Source organism: Trichoplusia ni, chromosome 7 (assembly GCF_003590095.1).
Source record: "Trichoplusia ni isolate ovarian cell line Hi5 chromosome 7, tn1, whole genome shotgun sequence".
Lineage (NCBI taxonomy): Eukaryota > Metazoa > Arthropoda > Insecta > Lepidoptera > Noctuidae > Trichoplusia > Trichoplusia ni.
This window is the reverse complement of record NC_039484.1, coordinates 10,249,992-10,273,577: the sequence shown is the minus strand read 5'-3', so window position 1 is coordinate 10,273,577 and position 23,586 is coordinate 10,249,992. Positions and strand designations below refer to the sequence as shown.

At 35.2% G+C, this 23,586-nt stretch overlaps 1 protein-coding gene across 4 annotated transcripts in view; it reads left to right on the top strand.

Moving 5' to 3' along the window:
- LOC113495774 (echinoderm microtubule-associated protein-like 2) overlaps positions 1-23,586 on the top strand; it is a 43,702-nt gene that overhangs the window by 515 nt on the left and 19,601 nt on the right. For 2 of the 4 annotated variants that reach the window (XM_026874698.1, XM_026874695.1), the window contains exons 1-3: positions 19,713-19,891; positions 21,633-21,818; positions 23,326-23,434. In XM_026874698.1, the coding sequence (XP_026730499.1) occupies positions 19,804-19,891; positions 21,633-21,818; positions 23,326-23,434 (383 nt within the window). In that variant the 5' untranslated portion in view covers positions 19,713-19,803. Of the gene's footprint in view, positions 1-19,711; positions 19,892-21,632; positions 21,819-23,325; positions 23,435-23,586 lie in introns of those variants that run through there. The other 2 variants (XM_026874697.1, XM_026874696.1) reach the window with 2 other exon arrangements.

Sequence of the window (23,586 nt, the reverse complement as noted above, 5' to 3'; positions counted from 1 at the left end):
ACCTAGTTTTCATCGCAACTACGCCTCGCCTAACTAAATTAGGGTGTGTTTATATCTGTAACACGTACGTTATTTTATGGAGACCGTTTATCGTTAGAAAGTCTTAGTTCATCTATCTTGGAAGTGCAAAACCACAGGTGAGAGAAAATGGTTCGAAATCGTTTAAGAAGCTGAGCTCTGGTTCGAATACTATCTAATGCTTGATCTACGTTATAGGAGAGTATTCGTGACGTAATGGCATGATACTAAAATACTGATAATTTTCAGAAAGGGCCCCATCTTTTGACCAGAGGGTCAATCACAAGGTTTATAGTTGTGTATATGGCATACATTTAAACGAAATGTTTCATACGTTGAATAATACAGAACATACCTTAATACAGTATAATTATTATATCTAATAACATACATATAAATGCGTTAAACAAAAACATTTAACTCTTGAAGACAATATTACTTCATTGCACAACTTAGGTACATACATAGAATTTAATTTAGACGAACCATAATTTATCATCATAGAATCATTACATCTTATAAAACAAGCAGACTAAATTAGAACAGGTCTATATATTAATTACGGTAAATTACATACTCTTGGCAGTCTCATAACCTTTTGTTACAGTTAATGACAAACCGCTATTACGGTTATCTCAAAAGCAAAGGTCTTCCATTCAGTCAGAGGGGACAGAAAAATACTCCTATTGTTAATATTTCTCATGGCTCTTTTACTAATTAGCTTGGCATGCAACCTGTACTGACTGTTGTGTATCTCGAGTTTTTTAAATGTTATTTAAGTAGTGTTTGTTTTGTATGACCTTGATTTTATTTAAGTAGATCATAACAGTCGCGGATTTATTGCAGTTTTTTAGGTTTAATAGAATGCGGCTTTATGCATAAAAACTTTTTGCAACTCGCTAGGTGGTCTTTATTTGTTGTTATCAGGGACCGGCCGGATACTCATTGAAAGGGTTTTTGAAGGGGTTTTTTTAAGCGCTTCAAGAAAAAACCCTATGACATATGTTACACCTTCGAACGGATTACTGGAACCCTGTTCCGAACAGGTTACCCTTTACTACCCTGTAACACTGTAACAGGGTAACCCACTCCAACCTAAGACAATGCAATATGCACTCTTTATCATAGACATTAGTTTGAAAATAGTATAACCACGAGCGCACGTGACATCTTACCGCCCAGCGGCGCCATTGTTGCATTTACCGAGCGACTTCTAAACATGGAATAAAAATCATTGTGGATATGATCTTACAGTTTAATTTTGCTTGTCGCACTTTTCAAACGTTGTGATATATATTTTTCGTGTCTATACTTGTAGACCAGGGTCGATAATTTTTAAAACCAAAGAAAAAATAGTAGGATGAAACCCATTAGAAAAGGAGGGGAATATTATAAAAACCGGCCAAGTGCGAGTCGGACTCGCGCACCGAGGGTTCCGTACAAACCTGCAAGGTTTACAAAGTTCGTTCATTACTGCCAAATTTCAAGATTCTAGGTCGACTGGAAGTACCCTTTAGGTTTTGATTCCCTTGCGAGTACTCGCGCGTTTCAAAATATGCAGCTTAAATTGCTGTTTCTTTTGATTGCGTTGACATAGAAGTTTGATTTTGTTACAGCTTAAAGGTATTATAGACCTGAGTATTTGGTATGAATTTCAATTTAATACCTCTACGCGTTTATGAGGAAATAGGTAGTAAGTTTAAAATTATTAAAAAAAAAATTATTATGTGATGTAACTATAAATTTAAGGTTTTCGGAATTTTTCCTTTATGTGTGCTATAAAACGTTGCTTCGTGCCAAATTTCAAGATTCTAGGACGACTGGAAGTACCCTTTAGGTTTTGATTCCCTTGCGAGTACTTGCGAGTTTCAAAATATGCAGCTTAAATTGCTGTTTCTTTTGATTGCGTTGACATAGAAGTTTGATTTTGTTACAGCTTAAAGGTATTATAGACCTGAGTATTTGGTATGAATTTCAATTTAATACCTCTACGCGTTTATGAGGAAATAGGTAGTAAGTTTAAAATTATTAAAAAAAAAAATATTATATGATGTAACTAAAAATTAGTGGTTTTTGTAATTTTTCCTTTATCTATGGTATAAGACGTTGCTTCGTACCAAGTTTCAAGATTCTGAGTTCACGGGAAGCACCCTGTAGGTTTTGATTCCCTTGCAAGTGTCGAAAATTTGCGGCATAAACGGCTGTATCTTTTGATTGCGTTGCCTTAGAAGTTTGATTTTTTCACAGCTTCAAGGGACAGTAGACCTGAGTAATTGATATAAATTTCAGCTTCATACCTCCACGCGTTCCCGAGAAAAAGGGTCTTGACAGACGGACGGACGGACGGACGGACAGACGGACGGACAGACGGACAACAAAGTGATCCTATAAGGGTTCCGTTTTTTCCTTTTGAGGTACGGAACCCTAAAAATGAAAGGAAAAATAATTTACGGGTGATCTGAGGTCGGGAAGGGGGTGGGAGTGACGTTTGAAGAGTAAAAAACGGTTTTTATCGATTTCCGGCAAAACTAAAATTCGTATCGAAAAAATTCAAATGGCAAAGTTCTAAAAGAAAAAGATTTAAAACTTTTGTGTTTACATTTTTTTCACATAACCTCAAAATTTATGTGAAAAATCTAAAAAACCAAGATTGTGGTTTTTTATTTTTATCTTTTACAAAAATTTATTTTTGTAACTAAATTTGGTGAAAACTTACTTTTTTGTGTCCCAAATACGCTGTAATTTATTTGATTAAAAATATTTATTTTTTCACCTTATTTTGAATTAATATAAAAAAACACTCTAATTTTCAATCGAAAATTCACCCGTCAAATCTTCTCAGAAAATGCAAAAAATGAAAAAAAACTTGTATTCGATTTTTTTTAAATTATTATAAATAATTTCATCTAAAAAATTTGATCTCATTTTGTGTTCAATAGACCAATAATCGAGGAAGGTTTTAGGCTAGGTATATAAAATTACGCTGCAACTAATAAGAGCGAAGATTTAATGGAAAATGTGGCAAATACGGAGAAAAATATAAATCTTCGAGGGCTTTCGTTCAAAAATTCCTAACTTATATCTTCTAACCACGCGGACGAAGTCGCGGGCAACAGCTAGTTACCTATATGACGTTTCGCGCGTAGGTAGTTTGTCCGAGAGGCGCGAGTCGCGGCGCGACGCGTCGGCGATAGAAGAAAATCAGCTGTAGTCTTAGTAAAGCAATGAGGGGCCGCTAGGGTGCAAGTATGCAGCTCAAGTTTAGTGGGTAATTCAGGGTAACACGAATAAAAGCCTTTCGTGAAGGTAACCACTTCAAAGGGTTAAGTTATTGAAGGGGTTAACCCCTTCACGTGGTTACCATAATGAAGGTGTTAACCATTTCGCTGGGTTTCGAGGATGTAACTCGAACAAAAGGTAACACTGCGATATGAGTTACCCCGTGTACGGGTTACCCTGTCAAACGGCTTAACTCTAAAGTGGGGTTGTCCGGTCCCTGGTTGTTATCACCTTAATTACACCTCATTACTTTCACATTACGTGTTAAAGTGATTCATGAAGTAACACGTTTCTGCTACAATTATACCGTATAAATAATAACAGTACTTTATGTTATTACTTAATTGATTACATTTAAGTTGTTTGGTTTGTAACAAGGGTGCAATTATGCGCAGGTTGTTTTTAAGTCAGAGCTTACGTATAATTATGGGTTAGTTTGTCATTGGTATTAATTTGTTTGTATACTGGGGTTGTAAGAATTTTATTTTTATTGTTAGTGATAAGTAAAGGAGAGATTTATTTAAACTTTCATGTACAATTGTGGTACATAAGGCGGACTCAATGCCGAAAGGCAATATCCATCAGTCCACTAGAGATAGTGCACTATAATACTATAGAAATAATAACATTAAAAAAGAATGTAAACGCGAGAACTTAATACTATATATAGGTACAATAAATTGCGTTATTGTGGGAACTACATCATACAATCGATTACACGCTGATTGCGTGAAATATTAATATGGGAAGACTCATACACATTTACCTGAGGGATAGTCTATTGATAACAGTAATTAGATATTTATGTTATGTGCGGCTTTTTACATGGGAAAAGTAACTACGCAAATACAAATAGAGGAATTTTCCATTTGAACATAATATTATGATGCGAGTTGTTATTGATTGTGAACAAACAATATAATAATGGGGATATTTCATCGGGATGGGAAAAGACCTTCCTTATTATATTATGAAATATATGAAATTTAGTTTTTGCCTACTAATGATCAAAAAACTTTTAATGTAACATGTTTTACAAAACACAAAAATATTCCAATCTAGTTTTTTTAATTAACTGGAAGTCGTGACCAGTTATGGTGCGTTTCTCTATCTACAAAATTATATCATAGAATGATTTCAAATCACCCCTACTAAGTAAGTCAATAGACAGAACCCATGACATCAGGCGGTAACCATGCGCCGGCGCACCTGACATCCTGCGCCGCTTCCTGTGTTTTGTACGGAACGAACCCGTGACGATACGCATGGCTGCCTGCAACCACTCCGCCGGTGTACAGGGGCCTATTATTACTAAAGTGGGATATTTTTGTAGGGGTATAATTTCCTGTCGCACTTATTGTTGCTCATCAAATAACATATACAAACTCCTTGTAACTTAAGTAAAGAAATACAGTCTAACAGGTCATTTTTAAGGATGTAGGGAAACTGTAATGTTTTGCTAATTGTACGGCTGTACGCATCTAACTGCGAACATTCTTAGGATATAAAACAAGTCGCATAATGATTTCACGGTTTCAATCAAGGTTTATTATTCTACGTGAAAGTAAGGTTGATACTTAGAACGGTCAAAGGTTGGATGAACTTAATGCGGATGTTGGACCCACATTTATAAAGCAATTTGGAGGGTATTATGCCCCACGGAGAGCTCTGAGTGAATTGATTAATCGGCCTTTCATGATTGAACCCAGCAATGTATGCACAAAAGTCAGATCACCGATCTCGCTTTACAAAGTTAATCTCAGTCATTGACCTTTGCACCCGATGCACACACATACTCGTCCATAGGTGATCAGGTTATCACCACAGATCCTTGATCCAGAACATTCCACAATACCACCAGTGCCGGCACTCGATTCGAAAGCAACAATTGAATTAACGAGTCATTGTAATTGTGCAACTGGTTGTCATCGGATACCTCTGTCGCTGTCGTGTAATTATGATTGGCGACCCTGGCCCGGTAGCCATGTTGCCAATATGGCCGCCCACGTGACGTGCGCCTTTGATCTCTGCATAGAATTTCGTTTGGATAATATTTACTCATATGTTACGTAAAATATACGAATGCACCTACAAGTACCACCTCTTTTAAGTCATATTTTGATAGTAAATTGTCTTTAAAATCAAGCTCCTTGGTTTCATAAGACTAAATGATAATTAGTAGACAATCAGCCAACTTTTTAATTATACTTTTGAATACCTAAGTTGATTGTCACCGAACCCTTTTATGACTAGGTATGGCAACTTTCGTTGTTGTTAAATCTTTATTTTCAGAATTTGTTGTTAAAGCGGCCGTTACAGAAGTACATTTTCAGTTAACTATTTCTAAAATCTAGCTATAATGGTTTACGGGATACGGCCTTATAGCAGATGGGCAGACAGCGGTTCAGTAATACGGTTCCGTTTACCCATTGGTATATACTAGATTATAGGAACTTTCATATTTAAGTATATTGCAATATTTACATACACACATATGGCTTAAGTAGTCACAAGTAATTGCTTCCTTACAATACCGAGATTTATTAATAAATTAATATAACACCGAACAGTAGTAAACATTCTAATATGAATAACTAGGCTTACCTTTCCTATTCTAGAATGATGCAACTATTATATCTCTTATAATAGAAAATACTATTTTGATGAATTTCCGTAGCATTATTCATCTTACGTCTTAGGTAAGTTTATAGAGACCAGGCAATGCTCATATTATTATAACTAAGTTCCGATCACACACAAGCCCCCATTTACGCCCACAAGTTGTAGTTTTTGTATCAAATAATAAATATCTATAAAAAAGTATACACTTAAAACTTTTTACGCAGAAGAAGAGGTAAAATCGACCTGCACGATCTTTTTCATTTGCTCTTTACTTCTTTAGAGTACACACGTTTAGTTCATCATTTAATATCATCGTATGCTCATATAAAATAATTACCTTTACCAACATACATATATTTTTCCACGTGATTATCTATCTATGTTGTTGTTTACAAACTGTTAGTGCGTGGTACTCGCTAGGCGGCAAGCGCCTCTACGTGCGTGCGTGACTGATCGACTAATTACTTATTCATCACTGTTTTATAACTCCACAGTCCATGGTTATATTTACCCATCATACTATTGTTTACTAATTATATTCTATTATTTTTTATACATAAGCTATTATTGTAAGGTTCCTCATAAGTCACTTTTACGATTGTCTTAGGCATTTTTGAGCTTGACATTTGGAATCCCTACTTCCCTACTAATATTATAAATGCGAAAGTAACTCTGTCTGTCTTTCTGTTATGCTTTCACGGCTAAACCACTGAACTGATGTTCTGGTGATTTTAATAAAATTTGGAACAGAGATAGAGTTGACCTTGAGAAAGAACATAGGATAGTTTTTATCCCGGACTTTTGAAGAGTTCTCTTGGAAACGCGATATAACCGACCTCGACGCGGGCGAAGCCGCGGACGAAGAGCTAGTATGATATAAATAAAATCTTAATTATACCTCCTTTTAAACACTACAAGCAAGGAATTGGAAATTGAAAATAAAAATGTGGAGTATTTTTGAATTTTGATGCTTTTTTCAACCATAAATATAGAATAACAACATTCTAAATAAAAGTAAAAGTCCTATCTTTAACGATATGGAATAGAATAAAATTGATTTTGTAATCACGCGATTCGTGTGCAACGATTCGGTTCACTTTTGTTTACGCTGAGTTCAACACGTGCGATTTGTAATCCGAACGCAATTCGCATCACTGACATCTCCAGCCGTGGAAAATATATCGAGGTACACCTGCATAGATCCTTCTTTTATGAATAGCTCTAATTAGTACCTAAATAGATAGGCTCACTCAGGTTTTTGCTTTTGAAAAGGAATCCTTGTATCGCGGGGGGTTTCATAAACATTGCAGTGACATGCACAGAGATACAGGATAAGCATTCGTGGACCACACTAATGCTTGTCCTTCGCGATGATAGAACCCGCGACACGACGCGCTCTGTGGATTTGTTATGGTGATCTCAACCACTCGGGACAGATTCGGACATATTTATTTAGCATTAAATTTCATTCTTCCCACAATCCCACGATATCAATAATAATATCGACTTATCGACCTTAAACTTGCCTTATCAAATCTAAAAACCTAGTGTTTTAAGATAATACATTGGTACTTATGGGATTCATGCAATGCACCCGTTTACAACCGGTGTTATAAATTTGTGCATCTATCTTATCGGTGTGATAAATCGAAGTATTATTGTAAGCCTTTCGACATTACTGTCGTAACGAAAGGTGTTGTCAAGGTCAAACAGTTTGCGCTATGTAACCGTTATATATCCATATTCTTTGCTTATTCCCACCTAAAAATTCATCTTTGAAACATTCGCTACTGGAACGGGCTTTGGTAACTGTCATAGTATAAATAGCACTCCTCTATGGACAAAAAGCCCACCGCTACAAGTTAAAGTAATACTTCGTAGTTTTAGAAGGCACCTAACGCCCCATTATTCAGCCTCCTTTTTTTGACGCTGCATTGCTATCTTCTCAATACTAAAAGCTAGTGGTCCATTTTAATAATCCTCTTATCACTACTACTATCACAGCATTACTATTGCTACAAACTCCAAGCAAATAAATCACTGAATAAACCAACGTTTCAAAGTTACGTCAGTCGACGGTCAAGGCTGATTGAGACTGATTATACCTTAATTAGCGCTATCCGATTAGTTTATGTATGCAATCGCAAACGCAAAAAGTGGATAGTCCTTCAACGGAAAGAGCGGCTTTGCGTAAAAGTACTGTGTAAGTTTAAGACGCGTAATTGTCTGGAACTGTTGATATGAAATCGTTTACTTACACTGCTGAATTTATATTGGTGAGCCTCTTCTTCATTTGTCTTGTGGTTTTAGCATAATCGATAAGAAAATAAACACTAAACAATCAAATTAAGTGACATTTTGACAAAGCCATAAACTTTATTTTGGTATTTTCAGATTTTTTTTGTTTCATATGAGTAATCTAAGTGAGATTATCTTAATTACTTATTAAGGAATTCTAAAGAGAGTTTATACGTATTTCCCTCTCAATTTGTCATGAGGGTTTTTACATGTATATTTCAAATACAGCTCTGTTCGTTGATTCATCATCTTCACATATGATCCGTAAACAAATGACAGCAGTTTTCATTTATACGGCAAAACGCTTACAGAAAATACATGTACACACAGTCATGATTTACATTCTGAATGCATAATGAATGCTAATGTTTCCCCTGAATCCGATGCTTAAGGCAATAACACTTGCTATGGGCATTTGCATCTGAATATGGTAAATACTGTTAATTGTTTTTAATACTGAGCCCTGGTGATCGATGGATAAAAGTACCGCCAACTTTGATCAAGTTGGCGGTACGTTTTAAATAAATGGGAATCTTAATGTTGATTTACATAACTTGTATTTTTCTAGTCTATAAATCGTACAGCTTGACGTACATCAACATATTGGGTAAGTACTCTTTGACATACCCTGGTTTCTTGAATATCTGTCTTCGTGGGTGATAAAAACACAACTTCAATTTACAAACTCAATAGAGAAAGTGAACAAGAAAGTATTGTCTCATCCCTTATCGCGCAACTTATTACAAAGATCCACAAAGGTCACAATGTATTGAACCGAATCGGGCTGAAACACAGTATTTTCTCTGTACGTTTCCAACAAACCTTGACAGCTATCTAGAAAGCGGAACAGATAACATTAACATATTAATATTCGCCAACAGAATTTGCATATAGGAGTTCATTGTCATAACGATAAGATAACAAGAGGTAGGTACAATCCTCCACACACTGCAGCCTTAAATCGAACGATTCAAGCTTAAGTCAATCTTATGTGTTAAGGCTTAAGACTTAAGACTTAAGTGCTGCCGATATGTTACAAAACTTGAGTGGACTACTGTACGAAATGTTTGAATGGAATATTGTCAAATGTAGTCACAATGGATTGACGTGCACATGACTTGTAAGGTAGTCATAAAATATAGCTTGGAAAAGTTCGGCTTTGAATTTTGATTGACTGTTTTGATGACTTCTAAAGTCATGGTTGTAATGATATCTGTTTATGATCATGGATCAGGACCGTCAAAACATGACCATATATTTTTTTTAATGTTAATGATCTACAACTGTTTTTTATTTATAAGAAAATCTTGAAACCAGGAACTACATATACGTATCATATAACAGGTATCTAAAGGCGCCATGAATATTTGTAAATATAATCTAAAAACTGTTTAAATATTATGTCGAATGGAATTCCCATCGTTTTAATGTAATCAAAATACTTGCGTGGCTTGTGAATTCTTTTTAATTATGCGTAACCTTACACAAGCTGTATGGTAAGAAAAAAAAACCGTTTTCATTGACATTTTTATATTAACAGCAATGTAAAGGTTAGCGTTTAAGATAAAAAAATTCGTGTGTAATATTTATGTAAATACTGTCATATATCATCATGAAATGTCAGTTTTTAAAAGCACGAGCCTGTATAATTTTCCGTGCTATTAAAACCTTTTTAATATGAACTTTTGTAGTCTGCAAATAAGTCGTCACTTCACTGAAAAAAAAACAACATTAATTGTGACAAAATAAATAGCAATCTAATTCTAAATGCAAACACAATTCCGATAGCCAAACAACGCCGAGCCCACAAAAAATCTATTAGATAATACCCATCCTCTATTCGTTAAGCGTGCTAGTTTTAGGCAGACAATATAATCAATCGGAGACCAGCCAATCAATGTGACATCGAAGGTCACACACGAGACCAATTGAATAACATGATGTCAACATTACATCACCAGTGACCTTGTTGACCGGTGGAGATACTTGTTCAGGGAATTCACATACAACTGTGAAGATACCATCATTTTAAATACTTTAATGGTAGTACCAAAGTCTCCAACAACGCTGCGGAAAAAGTTCTAATCGAGTCAGAAACGAAATGATCTTTATAAGCTTTTTTTTCTTTACAAAAGTTTCAGCTTTTGCATCATCTTGCCACTGCTGTCTGACATTTCAAAACTAAGTCGGCAATAAAAAAGGATATCTGATTTAGTTTCTGAAACAAAAGTCCTACAGCCACATATCCCCGGGGCCACCTTAATCGGGTACAACCCTATCCCACCCTCGTCAAGTCTGAAATCTAGGTTTATGTTGTTATTGAAACTTGTTCGATATCCTGACCCCTATCCCTTATTTTGTTGTGCCGGTTTTCCTCTAGAGTGTTTAATTTGCATTTTTCTAGGAATTAATTGAAAATGCAAAAATATGCCTGTATTTAAAGTTGTACCCAACTTATTTAAACCGGTTAAACTGTTGAGACCTCTTCTTGAGAATGTTGGTGTGTCTTCTTACCTATCTGTACTTTTTATGAATCGTAAATTAAAGCAAACAGTTATTGTATGAACAACTGCCTCATTTCCTTGGTTACTGTTAGTAAATCATCAAACAAAATATCTCAAATATTTACAACTTGACAACAGCAATACGCACGCGCGCATATCGATTCTCTCGGCTCTCACCCATCGTGTTTCGCAATAAGGCTGAAACTTCTGTGAATGGTGTTAGTTTGAAGGGTCGACACGCATGCGCGTCGACCTACCCCACTTACAACGACAGGGTCCCTAGTATTTCCATTTCCAGCACTTTCCACTCTGAAACTATGAAGCTAAAGTTCTATTTCAGATCTCTCTTCATTTAGAACCATTTCGTCTTATGTTTAATCAGCTGTGTGTCCCCAATTGATAATTCAGTTAGTGCTGAGGCTGCCGGCTTTAAACCTGGGCCTCGTTTTGTAAAAAATATACGAGATAAAATAGAGTGAAGTGTGTATAAAGGTGTTATAAGTTCTCTGTGATTGTCAATCTGAAAAATAAATTCATAAAGTGAGGTTATGAACGAAAAAATACAGGTTACTTCTCGTCGCCTAAGTAACATAATTTGGCTGTGTTTTTGTCTGCATTTGTTTTTCTAGACTATCCATCATGCTTAGAATATTAAATTATTTTAAAGTATCGCGTGGAAGCCATTTTTTGCGTGTGCCAATCGCTAATCCAATTTGCAGTGCCGTGACCGGTCAATATGGATAAGATAAAAGGGGAACGACTGTTATTTATGTCTGAAATTATCAGAGTTATGTGTAGGCATCGTTTGATTTGTTGATAACGAATTAGATAAATCTAAAATAGGATGAGGGAACGAATGTATTGCGAAATGTATCACGATTCTGTATAGATCTGACAATACCACAATTAGAATTTATTTTTCACACCGTTATTTCTTTATCAATAGTCAATGTCGGCGAATAAATCAAAATTTATGTATAAAGGTAAACTCAAATACGTGATTAAAAACAATTTTCTGCTGGATATATTGATTCTGCCATGCCATATGGACCGCGTTAATAGACCAACGAAACTGTTAGCCAACAAAATAAATTGAGTGATTTTACTACATCATCATTAGTCCTCGAACCCTACAATTTTGTCCTATCGTTGATTACCATGTTGTGAACAATATACCATTCTACTGTAAACACTATAATTATCTACTTTGTATAAGCTGCAGACGGTTAAGAACGTATTTTAAAAATGGTTATTGAAATAGTGTTGAACGAACAAACTTAAAACTTATCATATTAATAGACTAGCTGTTACCCGCGACTTCGTCCGCGTGGTTAGAAGATATAAGTTACAATTTATACCTTCCCTGTTTCTTCCACATTTTCCATTGTATCTTCGCTCCTATTAGTCGCAGCGTGATAGTTTATAGCCTAAAGCCTTCACCGATGAATGGTCTATTCAAAATAAAAATTAATTTTCACTTTAGACCAGTAGTTCCTGAGATCAGCGCGTTCAAACAAACAAACTCTTCAGCTTTATATATAGTATACATTTTTGTAGTATTATTCTTCTTTAATTGATTCTATAAATGACTAATTTCAATACAGTAACCTTCGTCCACCAAATGAGAGGTTTGGCTCTAACCATATTCTGTAATGTGTTATGTCAACCTACATTATACCAAGGACCTTGTAATTCGCAGGTTTATGGGTTTTCCTCATTACACAATTTGGTCAAGGTTCTAACTGTGTATGGTATAAATACTTCTATTTATTTGTATGGTTTCCAACTACCATTCAACATGTATTTTTATTGTTAGACGCATGAAGTTGTAAATGTTGTCGGTTTTTTGTACGTTACCGTAATAGCATAATTTCAGCTTTCTTTACCAATTTTGTTTAAATTTTCGTTTTAATATATGCTTACCTATTTTTATTTCGTATTATCACACGTAAAGTCAAGAACTAAGGAACTTTAAATTATACCTGTAATAATAATATCTACCTACTAAATTGTGTCTAACGTTTAATCTGTCCAATCCTAGACAAGGGCCACTCCTTATACTGTGTTACTTTATCGATAAATCAATATCCAATGTGTAATTAGCTAATACCACATTGGATATATCCATACTAAGGGGACGGGAAATACCGTTACGGGTAATTTCGTAAAAACCCATCCCATTTACAAGGGGAACAGTTAAATATCAGAAAAAATAACAAGCGAATAATGTTCGTGATACTTTGGAAAAGGGAAAATGTGTGGAATGTTCCATATTTAAAGTATAACTTACAAGTTAATGTAAACAAACGCGAGCGTGTTTGACAAACTTGCAAATAATTAAATCAAATATTGTGACTATGGGTCGCCTGACGTCACAGTTTTGTAAACAACCGCTAATGGCCGATGAGACAGATTAAAGTCATGTTATCCGTGACAACGTGAGTCTTGTTCACTGTTTTATTGCCGGATCAAGTTTAAATCTTGAAACTTATGTTTTTGCAAGATTTTTTATTAAACTATGAACATGAACCCGTTTTATTCCATCTAGTCACATTGCCTTTTAATCGAAGGTTTAGTGTAATCAAGAAAAAGTCGTAGGCAGAAAAATCTTAAAGAGCTACTCAATTATCGTCCTCCCATGCCGTTTATCCATAAGAAACTAAATCATCAAATCAAACTTTACGAAATAATCTGCTATTAACAAACGTCTAGTTATGGCTAGCTACTCAAGTTGAACAATATTAGCACAAGTTGCATATCACTTGACCATATATCCAACTCAATATGAAACTGTTTACTCTATCTCGACGCTCCAATGATTGCTTTGTAAATAACTTGCCTTTTTTGTCGTGTTGCATACGTTTAGCTAATTATACTCAAGCACACATGACCTTGGATCTTTTAGACTTTAGATCAAACAAAATACACGTTTTGCTAGTAGCAAATTTTCTTAAAGTTCTCACGTTAATTAAATTAATTACTCAAATGAAATAAGTGTAACGTTTTAAGAGTATGTATTAGATTAAATGCAATGAACGATAAAAGTGATTAATGAGACAGGTAATCTTGGCTTCCTGTTGATAACACGATTTCATTACTACATGTTTAATTGTTTGTGATGATACAGAAAACGATTGATTTACACGTCATTAAACTTACAAATATAGGACAAATAAATGTAGAGGAAATAATGTACCTACATTACAAAAAGTACAGTATTCCAAATAAACTGTATAAGAAAAAAAAGAGGTTTACCTACAATGTCGAACTACCAAATGAAAAAAGTGATATTTTAATCAATGGACGTGACAAAATCTCGCTCAGTTATAGAATGTCCAATCCATCCATCAGAAATATCTAAATTATTCACTAGGTACCCTTTAGACTTGCGTAGTCTGTACTGTGTACCCGAATATATCGATCGTGTCTAAGTTATTTAAGCTCAATGCATTTGGAAGGAGCGCAGACAGCCAGGCGGGCTTCCAACATTATGAGGACGTTCGCCTTTCGGAAACTACACCGCCGCGGCCGACCCATTTCCCCTTCCTGGGTGCCTTCTCCTTTATAACTGAGTCTACGTTGGCATTTGTTATGACTGCTTAAGTTATGTGTATGCTTCTACGGAAACGTTGTTCTGCCTCCATTCATCTACAAAGGATATTTTTAAAACAAGCGTTCACGCAAATCGAGTGGGTCAAATTAATGGGAATGATATATCTTTTTGGCAAAAGACGTGACTTAAGATCACTTCATTCAATTAAAAAACGAATGGAAGTTACTTCAAGAGGTTCTCTCGTGATTTTGGAAGGAACAACCCAAACCAAACCCATACTTTAGTCATCACTAAACTATGAAGTATGATTCTCTTTAACAGTCGTGTTGCGAGTAGTTAATTTAATATCGAATAAAAACGCAATAAGCAATACATTCATTTATTAAAACTTACTTACTTAAAATAGGATATGAAGTAACCTTGCATGATGACTGATAAATCAGTTCCTTTATTGACACCCAAGATATATGGCCTACTGACATTACAATGGAGGTGTCCGCCGCCTCATCGACGTATCGTTTACAATACCAACGAACCGAGACCAATTCACGCACGATGAATCTTAACGACACTCATGACTTATGCTGATAGGATCTAAACGGCAGTGTCTAATCTGTTATCATTGAACATCAGATTTAAGTCAATATTTTGTCATTCAATTTTGAAACCCCCGATGTCTGTGTGTAGCATAACTCCCGAAGGGATTGAGCGGGTTTATTTTAGTTTCTTTTCTATTAAATGTCTATTACCTTTAAAATAAATTATATGCAAGTGTTCTGAGTCAGGTTCCATTTGAAATCGATTGAGACGTTTGAAAGTTGTGGGGATGAAAATGCTGAAAAGTAATAAGGTAACTAAAAACTTTGCAAGTATATTCGAATGTGGACTCAAATAAAAGTGATTGACACTGCGAAGCCAAACCTAAACTTGCAACCAAAGAGTATTTGGCTTTTTTTGATGATGGAGTTGGTGGTGGGAAATGTGATAAAGAAACCCAATTGTCAAGTGAAAGTATCAATTAATACATCACAGTCTATGCATTTCTGCTAAAGACGATTTGTCATGTACATAGGTTATTGTCTGGGATTAATTTAAATTTTATGACATGACAATCCTTTATTATTGACTCTTATTTAGAGAATGCTACATATACTGCTAGGAGGTAATCTGTGCTGAGTTATACACGTTCTTTGATTAAGAGATAATTATCTCTCTTCCTTGTTTCTTTAATCTAGAAAACATCTAGGTCTGATAAAGGATCTACATCTCCGTGTTACTACAAGATAGTTATTGTGTGACTCACACAATGCGGTAGTATACTTGTAACAATCATGTTTTTAAAACTTTGTATCTGGGCCGTCTGGCATGCCTTAAGCTCTCGCTATAATAATATTTTAAAATATAACCTTTCTGTTTGAATCCTTTGATTATAAAACATTTCTCGCACGGTAGTTTTAAACTTTTGCATCACTTTTGAGTGATGAGTTCCTTACCCTGGCCCATGGAAACGTTGCCAATGTTAAAAGAGTTTATCAAACAAATTTCAAATAGAATGGTGTCAATTTATCAGTTCAATCTCATAAAACGGTATGACGTGAATCCTTTTTGATGTTGGCTTAAAATAAATAGGACAGGAGGTCAACTTCTTATTTAGGGCTTTATACCCAAACAGTATAATGAACCGTATTATTGAGGCACTGCTTTCTGTCTACCATGCCAACTCATGCACCATGATAGCTAGAGATTGACTTGAAATTTTCACATGTGTGTTTTTCTGTTACTTATATCGAAGAACTAGCTGATGCCCGCGTGGTTAGAATTTTCCCCGTTTTTTCCACATTTTCCATTGTATCTTCGCTCCTATTAGTCTCAGCGTGATGTTATATAGCTTTCCTTGATAAATGGTCTATTCAATACAAAAATAAATTTTCAATTCGAACCAGTAGTTTTTGAGATTAGCGCCTTCAAACAATCAAACAAACTCTTCAGCTTTATATATTAGTATAGATATAGATAAATATCGAAGGTAAACAGCAATAACAACATAAATTTGATGGCTGACATTTTCAAATGTGATTTTTTTCACCCTATTTGTACGAACACCGTTCGGAATTCGGAATAACAAACTGCCACACTTACACCGATTCACGACTCACGTCATTTACATCATTTCGATCCGTATTGAAATTCATGTTGTGTTTTGCATGTGTCTCGCAGCATTACAATGAGATCTAACGCTGTTAGGATGGTAACACATAAGTAAAGAACACGTTTTATTGTTTCTTAGTTAAATAGTGTGACATGTCGTTGAACTGTTGATTTTTGTTCAGTGTATACTTGGTTTATTCACTACTATACACTTTTAATTAGTATTCTATTTTTCCTTAATGCTTTCGAAGAAAAGTATGCTCGTAGTGATTTTCGGGCGAAACATATTTTTTTTTGTACATTTCCCTATTGACAGCATCACAATAATGCCCAGCTAATGTATACCGACCTTTAGATGAACACTATGGCTAGTCACCGTCACATCCGGTTGTTTACCAACAGCCATGGGTTTAATAGTCAATCATTCCGTGATACGATTTGTAATGTTTGACGGATGCGTCTGGTTCTCTAGCCTGGATTTTTTTTGAATACTAAGATGTTTGAACAAATGGTACTTTAAGTGATTGAAGAGCTATTCAAGTAATAAAGTATTGGTTTTAAGGATGTTTTTAAGTTATTAAGCTATTGTTATTCGTCTGTATCACGGATATTGCTTGTTATTGTTCAGTTGACGATTTGAATAAATCGTTTGAACAAAGCAAAATTATTATGCAAAATCCTGTATACTTTCAAGTCACCTGTCAGGTGACACTTAAACCATTCCTTGAAAAGACCGAACTTGAATAAGAGCTAAAATTGACAACTTATTAAACCTAGCCTTTGTCAGAACACTCTCAAATCTCCAATATTTAATACACTCACGCAAAAAAGGGTCTGTCTGTATCATCATAGTAATTTCAATTTAGTTTGTTTCGTATTAAAGGTAAAATGGTAAATGCGAGGGTTATTAGACATGTTTGATAAACATCGGTGGAGGCACTTCAAATTTGTAGGAGTGAAAGATTTTACCCTCGGGGTTTTTGATTCCATTCCATGTCACTTGATAAAACTTATAACAGATACAGTTGTGGATCCCATTCATTAATATTGTCTGTATGTCGCAAACACTGCCACAAAACCAGGTTCAACAAACAGACTCCCAAATGAACGGCGTCTTATCAGTGTAAACTCATAAACCTGTACCATCGTGAGTCGTTGGTTCGTTGGTATCAATATAGACGTGAAGACGCCATCTCTGAAGTCAGATAACGCGATACTATCAAAAACGTTTATATTAAATAAACAACGGGAATGTTTCCGTTAGGTTTCATCATTCATTCTCAAACCAACACTTTCATGAATCGATGTTGCTATTTGTTTTTTAATTCAAATTAACAAATAATGGTCAACAAATAGTGGTTAAAACATTAGAATACTTATAAATAACAGTCTCCGGTGACGCGTGACCATTCTTTTAAGATTTATCGAATGATAATAACAAAATATTTCTTTATTTTTGTTTCAACGACGTATTTTTGACACAGTAAAGTCTCAAAATCAAAAGTTTTTATTTCAAGTGGGCCGTTTTCCAGGCACTTTCAAAAAGTTAAGGTGATGGCTCAAGTTGCGCAAAATTTTTGCAAAATATTCACCAAAAAATTCCTTCTGAGAGTAAATCAACACTACTAATTACAGTCCACCTTTCTTACTCCATCAGATAAAATGATACAGTATACATTCTAATAAACGCTGCTATCTGTAATAGAGCAATTTAAATCTATAGTTACAATGGTGACCTTATTTCTTGGCTGTTAAGGTCGTAATTATTTGAGATCAAACGCTGGTACTTTATTTCTTATACGAATCTTCTCACGTTGACTTTCTCAGTCGTGAGAATTGTGAACACTTTGTTCTGCGATAACGTTAGTGTACGTACACAAACTGTTTAAGTAACCGTAGTTTAGGACGTATTCAAGAAATTCGATATATGAACGATCATTTAGCGATTGAATTATTTGCTTTACATCTTAATTTTCGTTAGAAGCTGTTTATTTCAAAAGGTGGGCAGAATTGATATTTTTGTCGTTTTTGTTTGTTTCGTCAAAATGTATACATTTTTTTATTTATATTTATGGATTTTCTACGCCCTGACGAAGGCTAAGAAGCAAACCAAGCAAAACTATAACCAACAAAGAACATTAGAACGCTTTACCCTTTTCTTGGACCTAGGAACGAGCGACTGTGATATAAACTACCGTCATCAAGAGCTAAATAATCGCAACTTAATTTCGCTGATTTCATTTTCCATATAAAGCCAAAAGCAAATTTAAATACATTCTTCAGCTCGTGTATCTCGGCACTAAGTCGTTTATTTCCATACAATTTCAACGTGATTGTAGTTTAGTAAACGACAACTTCCTGCTCTCGTGACTTACTCTCTGCTTACATAAAACCTCCTTGGCTCGCTCTCTCAGTAATATACTTAAGTTGCCATCATGATTGTATATTAATCTTGAATAAGTATTACTTATGTAATGTTTGCATTTCATCTTCAGATTGCTTCGTGATCGTGATTAGTTTTGTCGAAATAGGATTCAATTACAAAACGTATTACGTTGGCTTAATCTAGGATAATAAATTTAAAAGTCGTGGTTTGGTTGGACATACCTAATCTATTAGCTCAGTTTAGAATTATTCTGTAACATCTGCACAACGAACTAGGAAGGAATATATCGACATTTTGCATTACTATTACTATTTAATTCACTCGCATCATCATATTATACTGCTTTAATATAAACACAGTTATTCAGGTCATCAAAAGAATTGAAAACAAAAAGGTCAACGATGTCGAGATGTACCGAAGTACAGTTATCGATAGAATGCACATGTTTATGCAAACGGCCACACCTGTACATATTCGCCGTGACCGTTACCCGAATTCCACGATGTGGGAAAGTGACGTTTGTGCTCGTCTGTAACGCATTTTTGCAATGTGTGGTGACATCTCAGTAACTGTCATGGCCGGTAGAATTGTAACTAGAAAAATGTCAACGCAACGTTCGCCCCGTTGACAGATGGTTTTGAAAATCATACTGTAAATTATCATCATATTGGCATTAAATATGCTAAATATGTATTTTTGCTGTTAAATATGAAATATATTTTATGCTAATTTCCGAGCCTGCCTACCATGACACTATTAGATTGTAAAACAAAGAAATCTATAACTTGTATAGGCAATTATGTGCAATTAGACGTTATTACTAAACATAAATTAGATGTTATAACATTGCATGACGTCTCACTAATAGGCCTTAAACATTAAAACAAATGCAGTCAACAACTACAACTCGTTCTGGCTGTTCTTACAAAATGTGTTAAATAAAGGTGACAGTATACAGTATAGTAATGTGGTGAATGTGCTAAGTGCCAGAGAGGATGGACAGCCATGGGGACCGCGACTCCAGGAGCTCGCGAGCCAGCGACTCACCTGGCGACACCATGAACGATGTATACGCGGCGTGGCGTAAGTTTACCAAGTATATGGGCTAGTAGGATTCAGGCACATTGTATACTATGGCACTGTTTAGTTTTTTTCTTATTCGTCACTAAGGTATGCTATACTTTACGTTAGTGGTGCTGTAACTGTCTATCGGTATTCTTAATTCTATGGTTAGAAATTCTTTCCTGTGTATTAGTTTGTTGCTCTTAATTATGTTCCGTTTGCTCATTTTTATCGAGGTAATCTTATAAAATGCATACTTCTTATATGCATATTCTCTCTCTATAAATTCAAATAATAACTTATTGCTGATTTTGTGCGTTCCTTTTATTTTTATAGATTAATCATATATTTAACCCATTATAACACGTAACTACTCTTTTTTTAAAAAGGCTATCTACGCATACAAGGAAGGCGCATCTCACATCTGTCCCCATTTTCGCGTATGTGCACACACATTAATCCTATTGTTTGGTATACAATAGTGTTCACGAAGGAGCTGAATTAGCAAGTGGCCTGACACTGCCAGTCTTACAACATTATGTTGTGATTCGTCAGCGTTGCCAAACAAACGACAATCAAGACCAATGATAAAGTCATCAGAGCTTTGCGTAAACAGATTTAGTCCAAGCGAAAAGTCTTATATTGTTTGATGGGTCTTATTTGTCTGTCATGCATAATAATTTAAATTCTATAAAAAAAAACGATTATTTCTTGTACTCTGGGTTTATTCCTTATTGTTAGGTTATTTTTTATGTTATTACATGGATATCTTAACATGTTGGATGGAAATAATTAACATGACAAACACTCTTAGTGAACCTATTTTCACTTTGCCTTTACTTTGATGTTGTTTCAAATCAAAACGCTGTATGCGTGCCCTACTTTCAATTGAAACTTTATTATTAGTTGTTTATTCATAAATTGATGTAAGTACAATAATTTTAATTAGAGACAACACAATATAACTGTTATTAACTAACATTTAATCGTGATAACCATCAGTTATAGAATGGTTATAGAAGTGTGAAAGTACTATTAATTACAAACACTTTCAACCATGTAATTATTCTAACGTCGATTTTATAATTAATGTTACGAGATTTATAATTAAACAATTGTTGTGTGTTACTTTATTTTGGTAGAGAATTGTTTATAGTATTCTCGAAAATATTTAACAAATTCGCAAGTTACATGAATTTGGCCTTTCGAGTCTACCTATGGACTTAGTTTACCTTTTCACAAATACAAATCTTCATCATATAGGTAACATTCTCTGAATCTTTACGAAAAGTCTTTTGTAGCAGAAGAAGTGTTTTTAATTGAATAATATGTCAGAATGACTATAACCTGCACGCATAAAGGGGTATGCTCTCGGACCTACTCTTATCTAAATACATATATGAACGTGCTAGACACTCATACACAGTTTTGGCGAGGCATGGTACTTACCTTCCTTCAGATAGACCTACACTTAGTAATTAACTTTTTAGAACAATTTCTGCAACTGAATCTGAAGGTTATTAAACTGATACAAAGTCACACTCTTCTTTAGACTACAAGTCCTAGTTTTAGTATTCTCGTAACTCTTTCAATTCACGGGATACGGGAAAACCGTTCCTTATTGAAGGATGACAAGTGAACACAAATTTAACTGTTCACCCGTAGTCATGGTCGCGGTTTCCCTTATAATTGGCTGTATGGATATTCGGGAAGAGTAAAGATTTTTTAATATAATTCTAATGGTTGCAATGTGTTATTCCAGATGAGATGTTAGAAGGCGAGGGCGCGGGTCTGGCGGCGCGCGTGGCGGAGCTGGAGGTGCGGTGCGCGCGCCAGGCCGAGGAGCTGCTGTGTCTGCGCTCCACGCTCGCGGACGCGCTGCGCCGGCTCAACGCGCTCGAGGGCAGGCCCGCCGCGCCCGCCACGCAACGGAATGGTGCTTATACTGGTATATACTTGTAGCTGTCATCTAAATAAGTTTGTGGTAGCAAGGGGCAGAATTGCAGGGGTTAGGTTAGTGACGACCGGGAGCACGTAAGTTCATCTGCATCTGGATACAGGAGGCCTTTGCGCAGCAGCTAGCTGTGTGAAAAGAAAGTGAAAAGAAAACCAATGGAAAAAAACCTTTTAATATGGCGTGTATCAATCACAACAAGTTCAAGAGGTTTCCCTTGCATCCCGAGTTGTTTTGGTTTTACGAACATTTAGTTTACAAACTTAAAACATTCAGATTGAGAACAAGCATTGTAAAACAAATATTCTGGATCTCACAAATGTTTTACTATAATAAGGATCATTTCTGGTGATGACGGTCATGCCTGGTGACCTCAAGTGACTATCAGTACAGAAAATGCCTACCAAAAAATAAGTAGAACAGTGTGACAAAAGTCCAAGATGATATTTTCATCTCAACTCATCAGTATTACAAAACTAGCTGACATTAATCTCTTGCCAATTCTTAAATGATTTGATTTTAATAGTTTCCGCAAGTCGCAACCGATACATTGCGACATGATACAGACTATATGTCTATATCCTTTCACTGGTCTGTAGTTTTTTACATTGAATATTGGTAGTACTAAAGCTTGTCAGTTGTCTGTCCTACTTTGTAGCAGGTACCTATGTCATATATCATTGAGTTGACGTTTTCCGGACCAGAATGTTACTGTGTTCTATGTTGTTAAGTAATATTTTACCCAATCGCAGTTGTTCAACAACAAATCAATAGGTGTTTGTCATCACTTGTTGTAATTGCTCTATCAATGCAAACAGCGATATTCAAGATAGATTAATCAGTTGTCATTTGTTGTCAAAGTTTAGTTCGTCTAAGTTAAAAGACAAACATTGTGAACGATTTACTTAAATAACATGAATTTAAGTAACAAAGCCGTGTGCTTGTAATCTTGCATTATTTAATTTACTTACTCATACGACGTCTATACGTCTCAGAAATCTGCTAGACATTGCAAAAAATAAATTTTAATTGACTACCGCCACCCTGTTGCCGGCAATATAAGTGTAAAGAAAGCTACAAAACATAGTTTTACAAGTATGATAATTTCTCCACATTAGATAGAGTCACGTATTGGCCCTTCACTCTCTCACGGAAGCTGCCTGGTAATCATAGTTATCATAAGAGCATTAACGACTCATTTATAATGATTAATGGACTCCGTAATTTCCTGTATATCACACGTTTATCTGCACGAAGATGTGGTCTATGTGTGTCGGTCTAATTTAATTTACAATTTATTTAATGTGAAAATTGTGTCACAGCTCACCCACTTTTAAAACAAAACACTTTGCAAATTAGTCAAATCCATATCGTTTACTGAGCTGAAATATCCTTTACAACGTATAATAATAGTATCTCTTTATTATTTCCTAAAAAGTGTAAAGGTTACTTCAATGGTTACTTACTTCAATTAAAATAAAATCATTTCTTTTTCTTCCAGGTTCTACGGGGACCCCGACTCGGGAGCTCCGGTTAAGGCAGCCCTCATACCGGGAAACCGCCAAGAGGACCTCCAGCTACGGATCCAGTACATCCTCACTACCACAAAGGTATGAACAAGAAAAAAGCATTCAAAGAGAGATTTTATATTTTTTTAAACTGAGATGCCATTGACTCTCGAGGTAGCCTAAACTATATTTAATATTGTTAGATAATAGAACCACTAAAAGAAAGGTACATTTGTGTAGAGGAGTTCCTAATA